Below are 19,886 nucleotides of genomic sequence, written 5' to 3'. Positions count from 1 at the left end.
AAAAGGCACATGATTTGTATATTTTTGCTTTTCCTTAAAACAACCTATTTCTACAATGCCATTTTATAAAAGCAAAAAAAAAAAAAACTACATTGAAATATTTCAAATTAAACAAAGCTTGTTTTTCCTTTACCTTTCAGTGTATTTCTCAGCGGCTGATATGCCTCAGACTCATATTCGGAGACGGAAACGGTGGTCTCTGAGAAAAGTGTAACATCATTCTCTTGGGTGGGTTCCGGGAAGTCTCCCGCACTTGGGAACAGGTTCACAGCGGAAGCCCTTGTATCCTCCAGCAGACTTGTGGGGGTACTGGAACTTGGACCGATGAAGGCGGGTGATCTCTCATCCCCAGGTGCTACTGGCAGGGCTGTCCCCAGGTGTGTCTCCCCTTCAGGCAGTCCCTGAGCCCCCTCTGTAGCTTCTGTGAAAGCGTAGCCCCTGTCCAGGCCACCAGGGCTTGCTTGCGCTGTCTGAGATGTTCCCATTCCCACCTTAGTCTCTGTATCGTCTCCCAGCTTTGGGGTCCTTACCTGGCTTGCACCAGGGCTTACTTGCACTGTCTGAGATGTTCCCATTCCCACCTGAGACTCTGTATCGTCTCCCAGCTTTGGGGTCCTTATCTGGCTTGCACCAGGGCTTACTTGCACTGTCTGAGATGTTCCCATTCCCACCTGAGACTCTGTATCGTCCCCCAGCTTTGGGGTCCTCATCTGGCTTGCACTCTCTAATTTGGTGTCGTCCCACTCATCACTAGAGACGAAGGCAGATGGAACAGCTGTGCTGACACTCATGGCGACGTCCCAGGCTCCTGGCAGACTGGCAGCGTCTGGCTCAACACTCAGGGTGTCCTCAGAAGTTGCGAGCGAGGACTTGGTGGCAGTAGCCTGGGTATTATCAGCTGTCAACTGGGAAGGCTTCTCCCTATCAGGCGTGAGGCTTCCAGGCTCGGTGCTTGCTGCAGACTTAACAGAAGGAAAAGAAGTTGTCCTGTCATCTGCGTCCGCCTCCAATTCCTCAGCCCTGGGGTGGGTGGTTAGCATGTCCTTAACAGTCACATGGGATAAAGGTGAATGTCCCTGACTTTCCATTGCAAATGACGGACTAACCATATCCCTAAGGAAGCCTTGCGTTGCTGCGGGGGTCCCTTCCACAGTGGCCTGAATGCCAGTCCTGCTAAAGGGCTCCTCCTTCTCATCAGTCTTCGGAGAACCGGTGACCATGACAGCAGTGGGTGACATGGCCTTGGGAGGTCTGCTTCCAGGAGACACTCTCGCTGGCTGGCTAGAACCAGACACTTCTTCACCTGCTGGGATGCCTGGCTCGGTAACAATGTAAACACCAGGGCTATTGGGTTGCAAGACCCCGGCTTCTGTAGGGTGGGTTTCTTTGTGGATGGAGAATATTTGATGCAATGGTGTTGCTGCGGATGGTCCTTCCAACGCTATCATTGGATCTTTGGAGACTGTTAGTCGGGGGGTCTTCTGGGAAGCAACAGAGCTGTTTTCCAAGTCGTCCGCATCCATCCCCTCCGACTGCACTTCTCCTGCAGGAACTTGTGCTATCTCCCTGCTTGCTATTTTGGGGAAAGCCAGACATTGTGTGGCAAAGCTGAGAAGCAGAAGGCTACAGCAGGCCAGATAAATGTGCAAGACAATTGGTTTGCTCATAGTGGAAGAGAAATGTGCACCTAAATTGGCAGAGCTGACAATTCCGATGATTGAGTCCTGCAGCAAAGGAAAACATGTCAGACTGTCATACGTTGCAAATAACACCCTTTAAATCAAATTGTAAGTAAAATAATCTCCTTGTAACATACCGAGAGAGGGTAGGTTTTAGAGGGCTGCTCTATTTTTTTGCACCTTTGAGACATGAATAACCCAGTTCACTTTTCCCTGCTGAATTCTGCAGCTGATTTAACTTGCAGCTCCCTAGACAAAGGTACACAAGTTCAAGTGTTCAGTTCATTGTTTCTTAAACACCTACTTGAAATAAACTGCCCTTGAGGTCACACTGGCAATTTTCTCTCCAAATCTCCCTCTCTAGCCAAATGACTGCAAAGATAACAAGATGTCCAAGATACAGAAAGTAAATAGCACACATGCATTCAAAGGACATTTGAAGTGTCCACAGGGTCTGAATGCTTGTGTGCCCTGAAAAGCCATGTCTGGAAACCGAATCGCTAATGATGGCGTGGGGAAAGTGCGGCTTTCAGGAAGCGGTTAGATCAGAAAGGTGGTGATGCCCTGAGAAACAGCCCCAGAGAGCCCCTCCCCCTGCACCAGGTGAGGACACAGTGGGAAAGTGTCTTCTGGGAACCAGAAACCAGGCTCCCCCCAGACGCCAGATCTTAGTGCCTCGACCTTACGCTTCCCAGACGGCAGAACTCTGAGAAGCAAACTTGTAAGCCACCTCATTTACATTTTTGGTGTATCAGCCTGAATAGTGTAAGACAAGTACACCTTACAACTTATGAAATGCTGTCATAAAATGCTGAGTAGCAGTTACTTTCAAGAGTTTAAAGCAATATGTAGGCCGGCGCCGTGGCTCGGCACACCGGGTTCTAGTCCCGGTCGGGGCGCCGGATTCTGTCCTGGTTGCCCCCCTTCCAGGCCAGCTCTCTGCTGTGGCCTGGGAAGGCAGTGGAGGATGGCCCAAGTGCTTGGGCCCTGCACCCGCATGGGAGACCAGGAGAAGCACCTGGCTCCTGGCTTCGGATCAGTGTAGCTCTGGCCATAGCGGCCATTTGGGGAGTGAACCAATGGAAGGAAGACCTTTCTCTCTATCTCACTAACTCTGTCAAAAAAAAAAAAAAAAGTATTTTTGGAAAAAAAAAAAAACAAAACATAGTATAAAATTAGCAATCTACTGAATGTCCATAACTGGAAGATTAAAGTTTATTACACTCTTCAAAATAAACTATTCATGCTTTCATTACAACTAAAACAGTATGAAAAATGTTTGTTTTGGGGCCAGTGCTGCGGCACAGCGGGTTAAAGCCCTGGCCTGAAGCGCCAGCATCCCATATGGGTGCCAGTTCTAGTCCTGGCTGCTCCTCTTCTGATTCAGCTCTCTGCCATGGCCTGGGAAAGCAGCAGAAGATGCCCCAAGTCCTTGGGCCCCTGCACCCTTGTGGGAGACCCGGAGGAAGCTCCTGGCTCCTGGCTTCAGATCGGCGCAGCTCTAGCCATGTGGCTATCTGGGGAGTGAACCAGTGGATGGAAGACCCCTCTCTCTGTCTCTACCTCTCTCTGTAACTCTTTCAAATAAATAAAATAAATCTTAAAAAAAAAATGCTCATTGGCTGGCGCCACGGCTCACTATGCTAATCCTCTACCTGTAGCACCGGCACCCCGGATTTTGGTCCCGGTAGGGGCGCCGGATTCTGTCCCGGTTGCTCCTCTTCCAGTCTGGCTCTCTGCTATGGCCTGGGAGTGCAGTGGAGGATGGCCCTTGGGCCCTGTACCTGCATGGGAGACCAGGAGAAGCACCTGGCTCCTGGCTTCGGATCAGCGCAGTGCGCCTGCCACAGCGCGCCAGCCGCAGCGGCCATTGTGGGGTGAACCAACGGCAAAGAAAGACCTTTCTCTCTGTCTCTCTCTCTCTCACTGTCCAAACTGCCTGTCAAAAAAAAAATGCTCATTTTCCCTCAAAGTTGAAGAACTTTTGTTCTTTTTATGTATTTTTTTGAGTACGGCCCCTTCTTTTCCATCATCAGAAATGTCTCAGTGATGCTACAGGTTTTATAATTAAACCTAGGAACTACAATTCTAAAACACAAACCTTGCCTTTCTAAAAGTTACATTTTTTTTTTCATGTCTAATCAAGAACCTACCTAGGTTAAGCACATGGTGTGTCTGCGAGAAATCTACATTTTCATAGGAACTTCTCCCCTTAACGACATCAAAGCTTTCACCTCCCCCCTGCTTAGCCTTATATCCTTTTAGGACAGAAAAAAAAGGCCAAGTCCTCAGAACATTACCTGGATGGCTGATGACCAAAAGAAGGATGAAACGGTCTATGTGGAGGAAAAAGAAATCCATGGATTCAGAGCAGAGGTCTCTGGACAACTGTGAATGCCACTTTCATAAGCTTCCTAAGAAGAGAGCCTGCAGCCCCAGCTCACGTCTTAACTGCACCTTCCTCCAAGACCTGAAGTCACGGCCACCCGGCTAAGAAACTCCCAAATTCCTGATGCCCAGAAACGACAGGAAGTAATGCACGTTCATTGTCCTTTCAAGCAACTAATTTTGGGGTAATTCATTGTCCAGAAATCTTGAATTCACAAGATTTGGGGGAAATAATAAGGATATTTCAAAAGGCTCACGTAAAATGAAATAAAAAAATAAGTTTATCGGGGTGCAAAAAAATGCTGAAAAACATGCACAGTTTTTTCATGACATATGTTTTAAATGAACTTTTCTGAAGATCCTTTGTCTGGAAATGGAGTGACGTCATGGGGTGTCACGGTGCCGCCTACAGAAAGGACGCAGGGGTCACAGATGTGGCAGAGGAGAAAACTGAAGCCAGGAGTGAGCAGGAAAGCATCAGCCCTCCCGGAACCCTCAGAGCTGGTGAGAGGAATGCTGCTTCCCCAGTCATAGGACGGAGGGCTGAAAATTGTATTTAAGTGGTAAATTCCATACAGGTAGTTAACCTTGCTTTAAATGGAGAGAACACAAGAAAGGTGTCCGAGTGCAAAGGAACAGCATGGAGCAAGACACTGCAGCCCTCTGGGGACCAGTGACCCCCATGCTTTAGATGTGCAGAAAGCACCAAGCTCATGGCCAAGTTGCAGGTCAATGATTTTGGTTTGCCGCCTCGATTTCCCTTCATTAAAACCAAAACTTGATGACAGCCGTGAAGCCAGGATGCTCCCAGTCAACAAAATTACATCTTTGGATTTTTGTATACATAAGTTGAGCCAGAGACTATCCTCACGATTGAAGAGACATAAAAGCCATAGAGAACTGGTTCTTTTTTGTTTGTTTGTTTGTTTGTTTGTTTGACAGGTAGAAAGACAAACAGGGAGCTCCCATCCATTGGTTCAGACCCAAAATATCCACAACAGCCAGGATGGCTGGGACCAGGCCAGGAAAAAACCAGGAGCTGGAAACTCAACCCAGATCTCCCGTGTGGATGCAGGGGTCCAGTTACTTGAGCCATCAGCACTGTCTCCCAGAGTCAGCATTAGCAAGGAGCTAGAGTCAGGAGCCAGAGCCAAGAGCAGAACCCAGGTTCTCGGTTAACGGACGTGAGCATCTTATTAACCAGCTTGTTAACTGCTAAGTTAAGGCCAGCCCCCTTTGGTTCACTTGTGATCTGTTCAAACAGTTGTCCCTTTCTGAACAAACACTTTCACGTTCAGTGAAAAAACAGCCCAGAAGCCAGAAGATGTGGTCGAAAAGCTTGGTCTATGTGATTCCATGTTTCTGGATGAAAATCTGAAAAATCCAGTCCATCGTGAATGGTACTGGCATCAAAGCAATGATTCCTGAATTCCAGTTTTCCTGTTGTGAAAACTTGCTGTGTGCTGCTAGGCAAGGAGCTTCAGTTTCTCTTTTGACAAAATGAGGAGTTAGAGGGAAAAAAATCCATGAATCTACTTTCGCATCTCATTTTTATGACATAAAATAAATATTACCAATATTTCCACTGTTATACAATTTTGCCATCAAGCAGGCAAGGCATCCAGGCACATGAACAGATACTTCTGCATCTTATTTCTATGTTCTGAATCAAATCAGACCGAGGGGAGAGGGGGCAAAGAAGAAAGACCCAGTATAGTGTCAATTGCCTTCCCAAGACACAAGTTCCCCTCGAGGTTTTATTTTCATCTGCATCTTGAGTTGAAGGATTTTTGTGTGAAGGGAATTCTGCCAATGCTCTAAGAGCCTCTGCTTCTGTGACTGCCGGCCACCTGTTTTCTAAATCAATTACATCCACAAAAGTGGGGGTGAACCGCCAGCAAGCCTCTTCTGTGTCTCTACGGAGGCCATATGCTCCTTCTCCCCACTATTCAAAGCAACGCCTGAACTCTAACAGGAGGTGGGAAGACAGGCTGTAGGATCAGCAGCAGAGAACACATCTGCAACTCAGATAAACTGGTAGATGACCTCCAAGTTCCAGGTGAACTTGAACGTATTCCTCTCTCAAAGCCTGGCAAGGTTCACATTCCCACTCCTAAGAGTTCGGTGCTGTATGGGTGCTGTATGACACAAGAGAGTAAATAAGAAAAACTGACTCAATGACAATATCTGCAGCCGTACTTTGGAGGGCTATGGGCCTTTTCTCCTCAATGCCGTATCCGCTTCCTGGCAAAGTGCCTGGCACAGAGGAAACGCTCAGTGAACACTGGCTGAACAAACGGACAAATGTCTACGGCCCTCCCTTGCTGGGAGAGGTGGAAGGAAGGGAGTTACTGCTTTCTGCAAGTCCACGTCCTATCTTGAATGAACCCAATCATAAGAATATTTAACAAACAAACAAAAAGAACCTTTCTCGGAGTCTTCCCTCACACTGTCTTCGGATACTGCTTTCTGCTCACTATATCTGTCACTGCAAATTAATTCAGATAAATAAACTCTAACCAAATTACTGATAGTGGTATCAGCATCACATAGCTCTAAAAGCAGCCCTTTGAGAGCAAGCCAGCAGCTCTCTGTCTATCATTCACTATCACAGTGTCATAATGGCTTGCAGTGCTCTGAGCAATTTACTGCATTTCTGCCACTGGTGGGCAGATAAGCTGTTCTGTCACGCATTATCTTTGACAATCTTAAACAGATATCGTCCAGAATCTGTGTCTTTGTCAAGTCTAGGTATATCCAAGTTTCAAAGACAAATAAAAGACAACACGAAAAATGCAGCCTTTGCCATCTTGTTACACTTTACAATCAGATTTTTAAAACACTTGATCAATATTTTCCCAAATCAAGTGACTGCTGCTATTGCAGAATGTTGCTAAAATAAAGACATAAAGGCAGAGGTTGGTGTTGTGGTGTGGCAGGTGAAGCTGCCACCTGCCACACCAGCATCCCAGCTCAGAGCACTGGTTAGAATCCTGGTTGCTTCTGCTTCACTTCCAATCTAGGTCCCTGCCAACGTGCCCTGGAAGGCAGTGGAAGATGGCCCAAGAACTTGGGCCCTTGGATGGAGTGCCTGCCTTCAGCATGGCCAGGCCATTGCAACCATTTTAGGAGTGAACCAGCAGATGGAAGATCTCTCTCTCTCCCCACCCCCATCTCTGTCACTATGCATTTCAAATAACTTAAATATAAGTTTAAAAAATGAATAAAAATGACAAATCAATCCAAAATGACTACCATTTTCAGGATATTATGTGCCAAGTGTTAGAAGTATGTTATAGGGCTGGCGCCGCGGCTCACTAGGCTAATCCTCCACCTAGTGGCGCCGGCACACCAGGTTCTAGTCCCAGTCGGGGCGCCGGATTCTGTCCCAATTGCCCCTCTTCCAGGCCAGCTCTCTGCTGTGGCCCGGGAGTGCAGTGGAGGATGGCCCAAGTGCTTGGGCCCTGCACCCGCATGGGAGACCAGGAGAAGCACCTGGCTCCTGCCTTCGGATCAGCGCGGTACACTGGCCGTAGCGCACCAGCCGTGGCGGCCATTGGAGGGTGAACCAACAGCAAAAGGAAGACCTTTCTCTCTGTCTCTCTCTTTCACTATCCACTCTGCCTGTCAAAAAAAAAAGAAGTGTGTTATACAAATTATCTTACTTAATCCTTACAACAGCCTAATGAGGTAGGTGGTTCCATTATCCCCATTTGCTTTTTGTTTTTTTTTGTTTTTTGACAGGCAGAGTGGACAGTAAGAGAGAGAGACAGAGAGAAAGGTCTTCCTTTGCCGTTGGTTCACCCTCCAATGGCCCATTTGTTTTTAAGATGAGAAGACTACAGGCTCATAGAAAACAATTAGCTCATCTAATCACAGGATCTTTCTGATCCTTTGGGTTCCATCAGACTTCAAGATTCTTGTCTTTGCCACTGCAACTCTCTGCCTTCCCCAAATATGTCATATAATGTTCCCAAACATACTACTGCCAAACTCAATATCTGTAACAACCTCAGAGTTCCACAACTAGTCAGGTCTGCTGCCCTCATCTGTGCCATGCTTGTTTGAGGCTCCTGAGTTTTGCTCACCCCACAACACGAGCCACAGCTCTCTCTTCTTCTTCCCTACCCCAGGTATTCAGCCCCTGGCCACCCAGGCCATGTCCCATTTACTAACCATTGTCACAAAAATGCCAGGCTACTCCCTCCCTTCCCTTCCCTCAGTTCTTCCACAAACTGTCATGTTTGCAAGTCTTGTTGCCTCAACTAAGATCGTGTTCTTAAAGACAAACACTGGTCTTTAAGCTTCCTTTGTTTGCCGTATCATTACCAGTAATGGAGGCACATAAAAGAGGCGTTCAATCACCATTTGCTGGCATGAAGTAAGTATATACAACCATGTCAGAATATGGTGAGGTTTTCAAGGGTATTCCATGGTCTATCCATGTCTAACTACATGTGTTGTTCAGCAACTAGCTGATTTCAGATACTTATTCAATGTGTTATTCTAATAACAGTAATAACTCCTGTATTCTCATTTCTGCTACTTCATTTCACCAAAAAAATAAATAAATAAAATCAATCAATCAACAATTACAAATGACAAGTCTCAGAGCTTCGGGTCATCATGCCTCCCAATTACCATCTCAACTTTGAAAATCCAATTAGTGATCCTTTAAAAGGAAATTCTTCTTTGTGTCCTGATCATCTTCTCTTTTTTGCTTGTTGTGACCCTCAATGATTCACCTGTCACTGTCTTACCTTTTCTTTTTTAATCCTAAAGCTTTTTAGCCGGCGGCACAGATCACTAGGCTAATCCTCTGCCTTGCGGCACTGGCACACCGGGTTCTAGTCCCGGTCGGGGCGCCGGATTCTGACCCGGTTGCCCCTCTTCCAGGCCAGCTCTCTGCTGTGGCCCGGGAGTGCAGTGGAGGATGGCCCAAGTGCTTGGGCCCTGCACCCCATGGGAGACCAGGAGAAGCACCTGGTTCCTGGCTTCGGATCAGCGCGGTGCGCTGGCCGCGGCGGCCATTGGAGGGTGAACTAACGGCAAAGGAAGACCTTTCTCTCTGTCTCTCTCTCACTGTCCACTCTGCCTGTCAAAAAAAAAAAAAAAATCCTAAAGCTTTCACCGCCAATTCTATTTCATTTGTCTAAAGCTGAGTTTATCAATCGTGTGTGGCCCCATTCACCCAGCTGCGGCACCCAGCATTAAGGGACCACGTTTCAGATTCACCGTGCTACAGACACTGTCACTTGTCTCCTACATTGGCTTTAAGATTTGGACCATAGCCACGCTTCACTATAAATTAAATAGCTGGAATGACAGATGGTTCTTTCTGCCACATATTCCATCACAGTGGAGGAGGCAGAAGAGAACAAACCACAAATAGGATCCCTCAGGAGGTCGGGAGCCTGGTGCTGATGGCGAGGAGGCTGGGCAGGCTGGGGTCAAGGTGAATACTCTAAAACCTCAGCCAAGTGCTTCACCATCTCTGCTGACCACAGCTCAGGTCTGCACACTGAGCCCACAGGCTCCTGTCTCTACAACAAATGGAGACAAATGAACATGTCTGCGCTTGCCCACCCTGGAGTCTCCTCCCATGCCTGGTCAAAGCAGCTGGACACAACCATTTACAAAGGAGCTTCAAGTTCCAGCTCCACCTTGGGCAAATCAACTGAAACTCGGTTTCCTTGTTGCAAAACAGATAATGAGGCTCCTCCTATTTTCTTCAAAGGGTGGGAAACAGACAAAACCAGTCACAGCAGACAGGAAAGCAGTTTGAAAGAAACTGGAAGTCTCATGCAATAGAGGGCATATTAGTGTGGCACTGAAATGCACTTCCCTCAAAATGTGAGCCACAAAGAAAAACTCCTTCTCCCCTGAGGTAACTGCAGCCCTTCCCACTTCAACTCTTCTCACGGACACTGTGACCCGAACGCCTTTGCTATCTGCAGAATCCTGTCCCGATCAGTCTTGATCAGCAAACTCTCATCAATCACCACAGCATTCTTCGCCACGACTCACTTGACACTTGCTTTTTGTTCCGTTTAGTTCACAAACCTCATCTGCTGAGCCAGATCTCTAAGTAGGAGCGTGCATTTAAAGCGAAGCTGAAACTAGATTCACAGACACTTTTCTCAAAACCGCACCATGTAAGCATAAGGTGGACAAAGACCACACATCGTATTGAAGGAAAGAGTTTTCATTTTAAAGGGATAAAATCCAGATTTCCTCTGAACAGCCAGCCTCCTTATATCAGAATAAGCCAAAGGCAACGAACAAAAATACAATTCCATGCACAACTTTTCAGACCAGCATCTTCTAAATGAAGAGGGAAATACTCTCTTCGTTGAAGACTAGAAATTTTCCTTAACAGATAAGCCCCTCTTGTTCATTTGGATTCCTACTTTATTCAGCTCAAACCATTTCTGTAATACAAGATTACAGTATTGCAAAGGTGTAGCAGGAAAGCCCAGGAAAAGCCTCTGACGAAAACAAAGGCAAGTCCACATCTCCATAATCGAAGGCGTTGCTGTAGCTACCTTGGACTTGTCGAGCCCCAGGAGTCTGGGGACATATGCAATCAATATCAAGTCGGCCGCGTAAGTGCATGGCTCATTATTGCAATACAACAAGCTCCACCTTATTCATAACAGCAAGAAAAGCCACCCTCCAATCTCCACCGTGTGTAAAGGCAGCAATGTTCCAACACCGGGAAACCTCACTGGGTTTCGAGTTTCTGTGAATAGACGCTACAGCGGGCTGTGGCTGGCAGCCACACACCAGCCAGTCAGTGACTGCAGATGCTCGGCTTAAAGGAGACTCCCCTGGAGCCCAAAAACATCACTTGTCTTCAAGGGAAATGCACAAAGAGGAGGAGAGGCATGCAAGTTCTGAGCGCGGCTTTTGCTCCCTGGAGAAGAGCTCCTGAACCAGCCTCACTCCCCCTTAAGTTTCAAGCGTAAAACTTTCAAAGCCAGAAGGCGGACGCTCAAAAGCAGCCTTCTTTCCCTCCCCTCTCTTGCACACCACTTCTGCACTGAAATTAGATGTTGATGATCCCGGCAGCTCCGCGGGACCAGCTTGGAAGGCAAGGATTTCTCACCCCTGGGAACCCCCGAACTCTTTGAGGTGCTGCGTTTGGCTCGCCCTGGCTACCTCCTCGCCAGCCAAGGGCCCTGCGCGTTTGGAGTCTGCGTTCTGTCAGCGGTCAGGACGCACAGGCGACATCTGCGCACCTCCCGGCCACTCCCGCGGCTCAAACAGAGCCTCAGCTCCTGCAAGTCTAACCCGCAGGCCCTTTTTCTGATTCAGTGACCTTTTTCCAAAGAACATCCTCCTGCCGCGTCCGAGGGGACCGGTCAGGGGCTGGGCGCGGCGCCTTCCAGGCATCCCTGCGCTAAACACTCAACTGTTGTTCTCTGCAAAGTAGCAGAACACATTTCCGCGGCCACCGCAGCCCCCATTCGCTCCCCGATGGCTGGGCTCCGAGAGGCGCGGGGGACATCGCGGAGTAAATCCCGAGTCTTGGGGAACTTCTCTCTCTCAACGCGGTGGGATTACGAGGGGGAGGTGGAGAGAGAGAGGGGGGAGGGGGGAGAGAGCGAGAGAAAGCCCACACAAAAGCAGCCAGCCCTGCAAGCTCCGCCAGCACAAAGGCCCGCTCGCTGGTGCGGAGCCGGCAGGCAGGGCTCGAGCGAGGAGTGCGGCGAGTCCTCCGAGGCCTGCGCGCCGCGCCCAGCGCGCCCGGAGCTGTCCCCGCGCACCCCGCGCCCGGCACCGCGTTCCGGCGGGGGCGCAGGGCGCACGCTCGCGGCGCCGCGGACTGCCCAGCTCCCGCGACCGTCCCGCTGCCCGGGCGACCCCGAGCCGTCCGGAGCTCCGGCTGCGTCCTGCCCCGGCGCCACGTCCGCAGCCGCGGCCGGGCCCGTCCTCACCTGTGCACCTTCAGCGGAGCAGCGCGCGGAGGACAGCGGCAGCGCCGGCGCTCCGCATCTCCGGCGCGGCCCCTGCAGCGGCGGCGGCGACTCCCTCCGCTGTCTGGGGCGCCTGGGGGAGGGCGCTGGGCTTCGTTGCTTATTCATAAGGCCGCGGCTGCGGCCGGGGATTGGGCGGCCAGGAGTGTGCCCGCCCCGGCTCGGCTGGCACGAACGCGCGGTGCTGGCGCCCCACGCCCCTCGGCGCCCGCTTCCCCGCCTCCGCTAGTGCGAGGGGGCGGCTCCTCGAGGGGGCGAGGGGGCGGCTACGCCTGGGACCGCTCCGGAGACCCGCCGCCCTGCCGCCTCTCCGTACCCCGAGCTTCAGCGGAGCGCCCTCTCAGCACCTAAGGAAAAGACACCCGGGCGCCGTGTTCGCTGGGGGAGCCCTAATTTCTCGGGCAAGGCAGGTGGGCTGCTGCAGGGTGGTCCTTGTGGAAACTGCGCGGCGGGGCCTGCGCCCAGTCGGGACCTTAAATGAGCTCCGCGTGAGATGTTCCCATCCCAGCCCCTGCGAGAAGTTGGAAGTAGGTCGGGTACTAAGTGCGGCTTCCTGAGCCCTCACTCCCGCCAGGCGAGAGGCTAGGCGGTGCCTCACTCAGGAGAGCACTTCCCGACGTTCGTGGGAAGTGGAATCGCAGCGTGTTTATGTTGACGCAAAAAAAAATTTTTTTAATCCACGCATGTGTTCTTTTTTCAGCGTATCTATTTTCCACGAACTTTCTGAGGTTTCCTTGTATTGGTTCACCTGCTTCATCTGCACCGTAACTCTTAAAAGTTCCATATTTTTACACCCATTTAACAGGTGGGGTAGTTGAGGCTGAAGGCTCAAAGGGGACCACGGGGAACCCCGGACGTCCATTCTTCAGCCGCTCAAGCACTCGGATTCCTTATTCTGTTACCCCACAATGGGACCGCAAAGAGGTGTCAGGAGCCTGAGGACCTGTTCTGGAGCTCCCCCCCACCCACCCACACACACAGCACTTCACGTTTGCAGCCCACTTTTTTCACATGCGTTGCCTCTTGGCCCTGTTAACTCCCTGCTGCATGATGGCTGTGCCAGTCCCGTTCTTGTAGTTACTGGTAAACACCTTAAAAACAGACCAAGGTTTTGTCCACCCTTGGCCTCCACGCCTAACATGGCGCACAGGTGTGCTCTGTTATCCCCCCCCCCCCCCGCCTCCCTCTAGTATTTCCAGAAGGGTAGACAGCAAATAGAGGTTGCATGGAGTGGAGTTAGATGGAACTGATTCTGTAAGATCTGCTTTGGGGTATACTCTACAGTGTAATAGGCTGCACTGTGGCCAGGTCTTCTACCTGGATTCTGGCGACTCCTGCCAGGTGGGTAAGCCACACCAACCTGACCAAGTTGTGTTTCAATGTTCTATGTTCAGTTGTTTGAAAATCAGACATCTTCTCATAGAAACGATCTTATATACAGTGGTGAGATTCCCAGCTAGCCCGTAAAACTAGGTCTACACAACCAGAATGCTGGTAAACTGTAGTACTAATAAAAACACTCCCAGCTCTAGATCATAGCACCAAGCTGCATAGGAAGGGTGGCAAGGGAAGGGATTCCAGTTCCCATTGAATCTGCATAAATTGAGAAGGTTCGAATTTTGTTTGGCATCTTCCTGCCTCTTCTGCTTTGCTTTCTGACATCTTAGCTTTCTCGTCCTCAGAGACCTGGTAACCGCGTGGTACTACTCCAGGTCCCAACCGCAGATCCCCTTACCCTGAATGTGTTCCATTCTCCAAAATTACCTTTGTCTCACAGTGGAAAGTCTGTCTCCCATTTCCCCAACACACATTATTTCAGCTACACAGTAACAGTAAAGCAATCCTTTATCGTGCCCCCAATGGTTTGTACTGCTTTAAACAGCTCTGGTTAATACAATTTATTTCAGCAGCTGCTATTGCTACATGCCAGCAACAGCAAGATCCCCACTTTCCCAACACACACACAAATTCTCGAACAGGGACAGCTGCACTCTAAAAGTCAGACCAGTAAATCTCCACGTGATAAATGTTATCAGCCTGTTTTGAGCAAAGCAAGAAGTTGTGTGTGTGTGTGTGTGTGTGTGTGTGTGTGTAGAGCTTGGGAACACCTAAAAGTCCAATCAAGGTAATAGGCATGGAAGCTCAGGGAGCCATTTTTGAGGATACCAATTTAGCAAATAAAAAAAAGTGTTCCCAGTTAAAATTTGCATTTCAGACAGACCACGGATAATTTCGATTACTTAACATTTGAAACATTTGTATGCTACAAATTATTTTTGGTTCAGCTGGAGTTCAAGTCTAACTGAGCAGCCTTCCTTTTATCTGGTAGCCTTTTTGGTTTTAGGCGATGAGTTGGTCCTGGCTGGTCAAAGCGTTTGTGTCAGAAAGGAACAAAGCACAGGATGAGCATCGCCAAAAGCCAGACGAGAACCAGCCCATTCAGAGAGCTGATGTAAGGAGCTGGCAGTGCAGATTCAACGGTACCGTGTCCTTGATGAGGCTGTCCCTAAACTGCCTGGAAATGCCTCACAGCCTACCAGCGATTTCTCCATGGCCTGATTCCCGCATGCTAGGTTCCCATGGGACAGCTGGATTTCCTACGTATGAGGTCCACGGGAGCTCTGCTGGGGCAGGCGGTCCTGTCTGCTGGACCTCTGGTGTGCACAAAATTGTCGCTGTGTGTTATGTGAGCTAGATTCTGGGAGGCTGTTCCTAATCGGTCTTCTGACGCCCACAGAAATGGAGTTTCTGCTCTATGAAGACAAGGACGCTGGGCAGGACTGGCTTCTCCAAGGTAAGGGCCATGTTGTAAGGGTTCTGGGGTTGTGTGCAGTGGGGTAAGCTGGCCAGACTGCCCCAGACCCCGCGGCACTGTTTGCTGAGGATGGTTTTTTTTATTTGAGCGTGTCTTGTTTTGTTTTCATTTGAAATTACCTAGAACTTGAAGCCGTGGGACAGCACGAAATGAAAAAGGCACAGTAAGGACCAGGATCGCCCCCGACCCATCCCTGTGTGACGAGGCTCTTCTCTGCTTGCCTCCCCCGCCCCTTTGTGAAAATTCTGTAGAACCCCCTGACTTGGATTGTGTGGTTTTTATTGGCTCCCAAGGCTCCCAGCAAGGAAGTCCAGCCACAGAAGCACTAGACTGCTATGTAGCACGGGGGATGTTTACAAATTAGATATTTCAGACCTGGCTCCAAAAGTTGTCTTTCCTTCCTGCTTTATCTGAGTTGTTAAGCATTTCCCACTGTTCTCCGCCCAACTGTTCCCTGACTCCCATTCTCTGGAGGATCTCCCACTTGCTTTTACTTTCTGAAGTTGAAATTCCCAGGAGAAGACTTTAGGGTAAATGGTATTGCTAGGAATACTCTACCTGCACTCAGTACTCAGCGTAAGAAAGCACTTCAAGGGGCCAGTGCTGTGGCGTAGCCAGTAAAGCTACCTGTGGTGGTGGCATCCCATATGGGCGCTGGTACAAATACCAGCTGCTCCACTTCTGATCCAGCTCTCCGCTATGGCCTGGGGAAGCAGTGGAGGATCACCTAAGTCCTTGGCCCTTGCACCCGAGTGGGAGACCTGGATGAAGCTCCTGGCTCCTGGCTTTTGGATTGGATCAGCTCTGCTCCGGCCATTGCAGCCATTTGGGGAATGAACCAGCAGGTGGAAGACCTCTCTCTCTCTCTCTCTCTCTCTCTCTGCGCCTCTGCCTCTGCCTCTCTGTAAAGAGTTACAAATAAATAAATAAATCTTTAAAAAGTTAGTATAGCAAAGTTTAGAAGTTTGTTGTCTTATGAAATAATATATTAAAAAAGAATGAAAAGAGCATTAGATATTTAAAATAAATAAATAAAAAAGAAAATATTTCAGTCCCACGTGGGTGCTGGTTCGACTCCCAGCTGCTCTGCTTCTGATCCAGCTCCCTGCTACTGTGCCTGGGAAGGTCACAGAAGGTGCCCCAAGTGCCCTTGGGACCCTGCCCCCACGTAGGAGCCTCAGAGCAAGTTCCTGGCTCGTGACTTTGGCCTGGCCCAGTCCCTGTCATTGCAGCCATTTGGGGAATGAAACAGAGGATGGAAGACCTCTCTCTCTCTCCCTCTCTCTCTCTCCTTCTCTCTTTATCTTTAGGTCTTCATTCCAAATAAATAACTTTTTAAAAAAAGTTTAAAAATAACAAAAGAAAGTACTTCAGAAACTTCACAGTCTGCCTATACAACCCCAGCAGTAGACGCTCACTGATTTTCAAGGTAAGTATATCCTGTTCTGAGCATTAAATGGGTAAGCCTTTGTCTTTCCTTCTAAAGATATATTTATTTATTCATTTATTTGAAAGGCAGAGCTACAGAGAAGCAGAAGCAGAGAGAGAGAGAGAGAAAGGTCTTCCATCCACTGGTTCACTCCCCAGATGCAATGGCTAGAGCTGTGCCAATCCAATGCCAGGAGCCAGGAGCTTCTTCTGGGTTTCCCAAAAGTGGATGCAGGGGCCCTAGGACTTGGGCCATCTTCTACTACTTTCCCAGGCCATAGCAGAGAACTGGATCGGAAGTGGAGCAGCTGGGATTCGAACCAGCACCCATATGGGATGCCAGCACCACAAGCAGTGGCTTTACCAGCTACGCCACAGCGCTGGCCCCAAACCTTTGTCTTTATGCACCAAAGTAAGTTATCTTTTAATTCCATTTTCTTACAAAGTTTTTCAATTCTATTTTCCTACAATTATTTGATGATTATGGTAGTGATAATGTAAATAATGGTAAGGATGTTAGAATCAGTTTCATTAATTCTGCTAAATGTTTTCATTGCATCCAAAACACTCAGAACACTTGACATGACCTATCACGAATGACTTGAGTGCTAATGAGCTTAGATTTTCACCTCCAAGATTGTGTCCTTATTATACAGTTTACTGGAGGAGAGAAGTAGATAGAAGAGATATCAGCATAAAATGACTTCCCTTTAAAAAGGCTCTGAAACAGTGAATTTTTCTGCACCGTAGTTACTTTTCGCTGTGAACTGAAGAGCCTCTGTACGTATCTATCATTTAACACTCACTGTGCAAACACCTAGGTGAATCCTTGCTTCTCTGCTTTCTCCAAGAAGCCTGTTACAGAGAAGCACCACGTTGTATCTATGTATGCTTTACATTCACCTCCTTAAAATCTGCTGTTTTATTAAGTGTTAAATTTCTGGAGGCCCTGGACTATCTGGTTCAGTTCTCATGTATGGAACTCTGTGGCCTTGAAAAAGCCAGATAAGAGAGGAAAGGCCTACTAAGGCGGGTACAGAAAGAAACAATTTCCAAAACAGTGTCACCATCTAAAACAGAAACTTTGCCAGATGAAGTCAGAGGCTGAAAGCACTTACCAACAAAAAAGAAAGAAAGCCTGTCCTTTTTTCCTGCCATGAATATGTTCTTGTGATATGGTCTATAAAATTCTTTCTAAAGAGACTTGAACAATCAAGTACCTAATGTCTGCCATGGAATATACCCTTTAATGCTAAGTGAATTGGTCTTCAGATGTAACTATATTCAAAATGGCATCTGTAACTCTAAAAGAGCTATGAAGTGCCTCTTACTTTATCAGACAGAAATGTCTTACTTCCACCCTAGTCCTTTTTTTTTTCCTCTCAATTGTAAATGAGTCTGACTCTCATAGATTCCTTACCTTAAACAGCTGGAATGAGAGATTTATTATTGACATGATGGCTTGAATAACGACAGCCTGTGTGGCAGGGAAGGGTCATTTCTTTCTCTCGGCTCCTATTAATGGTGGAATTTTTTTAAAAAATGGATTTATCAGGAAAAGCAAGCTGAGGCCCAGGTAAGCACTTGTGTTGGTAATCATTCTTAGACAAAGAATGGATTCATTGGAGAGTTTATATATCCTCTTATGTTGTAGGTTTCTAAAACAGAATGAATTTCAGTCTGGGTGGGTTGTGATTTTTAATGAAACACCATTAGTTTCCTCAACAAGGAAATAAACTATAGTATAGGGGTCATTGGTAGATGTGGGAAAACTACCAAATATATATACTGAAGCTAACTGTTGCTTCTTAATTTATTTTATTTATTTGAAAGACAAAGAGACAGAGGGCAGGGAAGACAGAGGTAGAGACAGAGGAAGATCTTCCATCCACTGATTCACTCTCCAAATGCCCACAGCAGCCAAGGCTAGACCAGGCCAAAGCCAGGAGCTGGAAGCAGTAACTCCATACCAGTCTCCCATGTGAGTGACAGGGACCCATGTGCTTGAGCCATCTTGCCTTGCAGGATGCACCTTAGCAGGAAGCTGGAACTGGAAGTAGAGCAGGGACTTAAACCCAAGCTCTCTGATACAGGATGCTTGAGCCCAATGCAGTAGCTTCACCACTGAAACTAACATCTGCCTTTGTATAATTGTTGATTATATGCCTTCCAGTGAATGTTGCCTATGTTACTTTTAAAGAATGGAAAGAATTAACATCAAGGTCAGGATACACCTGAGTATATTCAATGCATAGCACATTGACAGCAAAAGCAAAGAATAGGATCCTATGATGGAAAATTTTCTTTGCTATAATATAGCCTATAATCAGTATAATATCAACTATATATTATAATATCAACTATATAAGTTTTAAATATGCTATGGATCAGTGTCCCACCCCAACAGACACATACGCACCAAAGAATTTTCTTCAGTATAACATTCAACCTCTTGCCAAATTCCTCAGCCCTAAACATTTTGGTCACTTCTGCTGTCCAAATGGTCTGAGATAAGCTTATGTTTCCTACTCTATAAGCAATGAGCAGTGAACACATCACATAGTGTGGGTTATGCATCTATTTTGTCATTGATTAACCCCATTGGTAACCAATCAGTAAATGTCTTTGTTTTGTGAAGGTATGTGAAAAGATGCGCTTAAACTCAGTTTTCCTAGGAGATCTTAATTAGTTGAGGGGAAAAGCTTATAGATCAGGGATTTTCAAAATGCTCCTGGAAAGTATACCTTATGAAAAACTATGGATTTTAAAATATTTTGCTTATTTTATAATTTAATTTTTCCACTAAGTTTTTTTTAATATTTATTTATTTATTTGAAAGGCAGAGTTACAGAGAGAGAGGAGGAGAGACAGAGAGAGATAGACAGAAAGAGAAGGAGAGAGATCTTCCATCCACTGGTTCACTCCCCAAATGGCCACATCGGCCAGAGCTGGGCCGATCTAGAGGCAGAAGCCAGGAGCTTCTTCCAGGTCTCCCATGTGGGTGCAAGGACCAAGCATCTGGGCCATCTTTTGCTGCTTTCCCAGGTACATTAACACGGAGCTGGATTGGAAGTGGAGCAGCCCAGATTTGAACCAGTGCCCACATGGGATGCTGGTGCCCCAGGCAGAGGCTTTACCCGTTACGCCACAACGCCAGCCCCTCCACTAACTCTGTGAAGTACCTTGTACTCATAAACATTACCAGTAACACAATATAAAAAATTTTATTGTATGCTTCTTCCATGATCTAAAAGTAGTACCAATTTTTATTGTCTTTCTTCATGACACTTCTACAGAGAAGAAAAATCTGATTAAATGAATGTGGAATGTGTAGTTTATACATGTGTGTGTGGATGCCCCTGCAAAAAAACTAAGTTCTTTGAATTAAGGCAGTGGACTTATATATATATAAGTATATATATATATATATATATATATATATATATTTCATTTAATTGAATGGCAGAGCATCAGATATGTATTCATATATTATGGTATATATTTATATTAGAATATGTATTTCATCTACTTGAAAGGCAGGCCAACAGAGAAAGACAGAGAGATCTGCTAGTTCACTCTCCAAATGCCTACAACATC

General features: G+C 47.5%; 1 protein-coding gene and 1 long non-coding RNA gene across 2 annotated transcripts in view; one reads left to right on the top strand and one right to left on the bottom strand.

The window, feature by feature from the left end:
* Window positions 1–12,395, bottom strand: part of ARMH4 (armadillo like helical domain containing 4) — a 156,506-nt gene extending 144,111 nt beyond the window's left edge. Inside the window, exons 1-2 of the mRNA XM_008269710.5 lie at window positions 12,008–12,395; window positions 134–1,724 (exon numbers count right to left, since the gene is read on the bottom strand). Of these exons, the coding sequence (XP_008267932.2) occupies window positions 134–1,724; window positions 12,008–12,154 (1,738 nt within the window). The 5' untranslated portion in view covers window positions 12,155–12,395. The remainder of the gene's footprint in view (window positions 1–133; window positions 1,725–12,007) is intronic.
* Window positions 12,396–13,254: 859 nt separating this feature from the next.
* LOC127483724 (uncharacterized) lies at window positions 13,255–15,673 on the top strand. Its single transcript, XR_016217768.1, has 3 exons — window positions 13,255–13,387; window positions 14,784–14,840; window positions 14,985–15,673. It is a non-coding gene; the product is annotated as an uncharacterized LOC127483724 (long non-coding RNA).
* Window positions 15,674–19,886: the final 4,213 nt, after the last annotated feature.

This window comes from Oryctolagus cuniculus, chromosome 12, assembly GCF_051225735.1.
Source record: "Oryctolagus cuniculus isolate XC-2025 breed Fujian yellow rabbit chromosome 12, ASM5122573v1, whole genome shotgun sequence".
In the NCBI taxonomy this organism is placed as follows: domain Eukaryota; kingdom Metazoa; phylum Chordata; class Mammalia; order Lagomorpha; family Leporidae; genus Oryctolagus; species Oryctolagus cuniculus.
The sequence above is the reverse complement of the archived record's forward strand: the minus strand, read 5'-3'. Positions and strand labels throughout refer to the sequence as shown.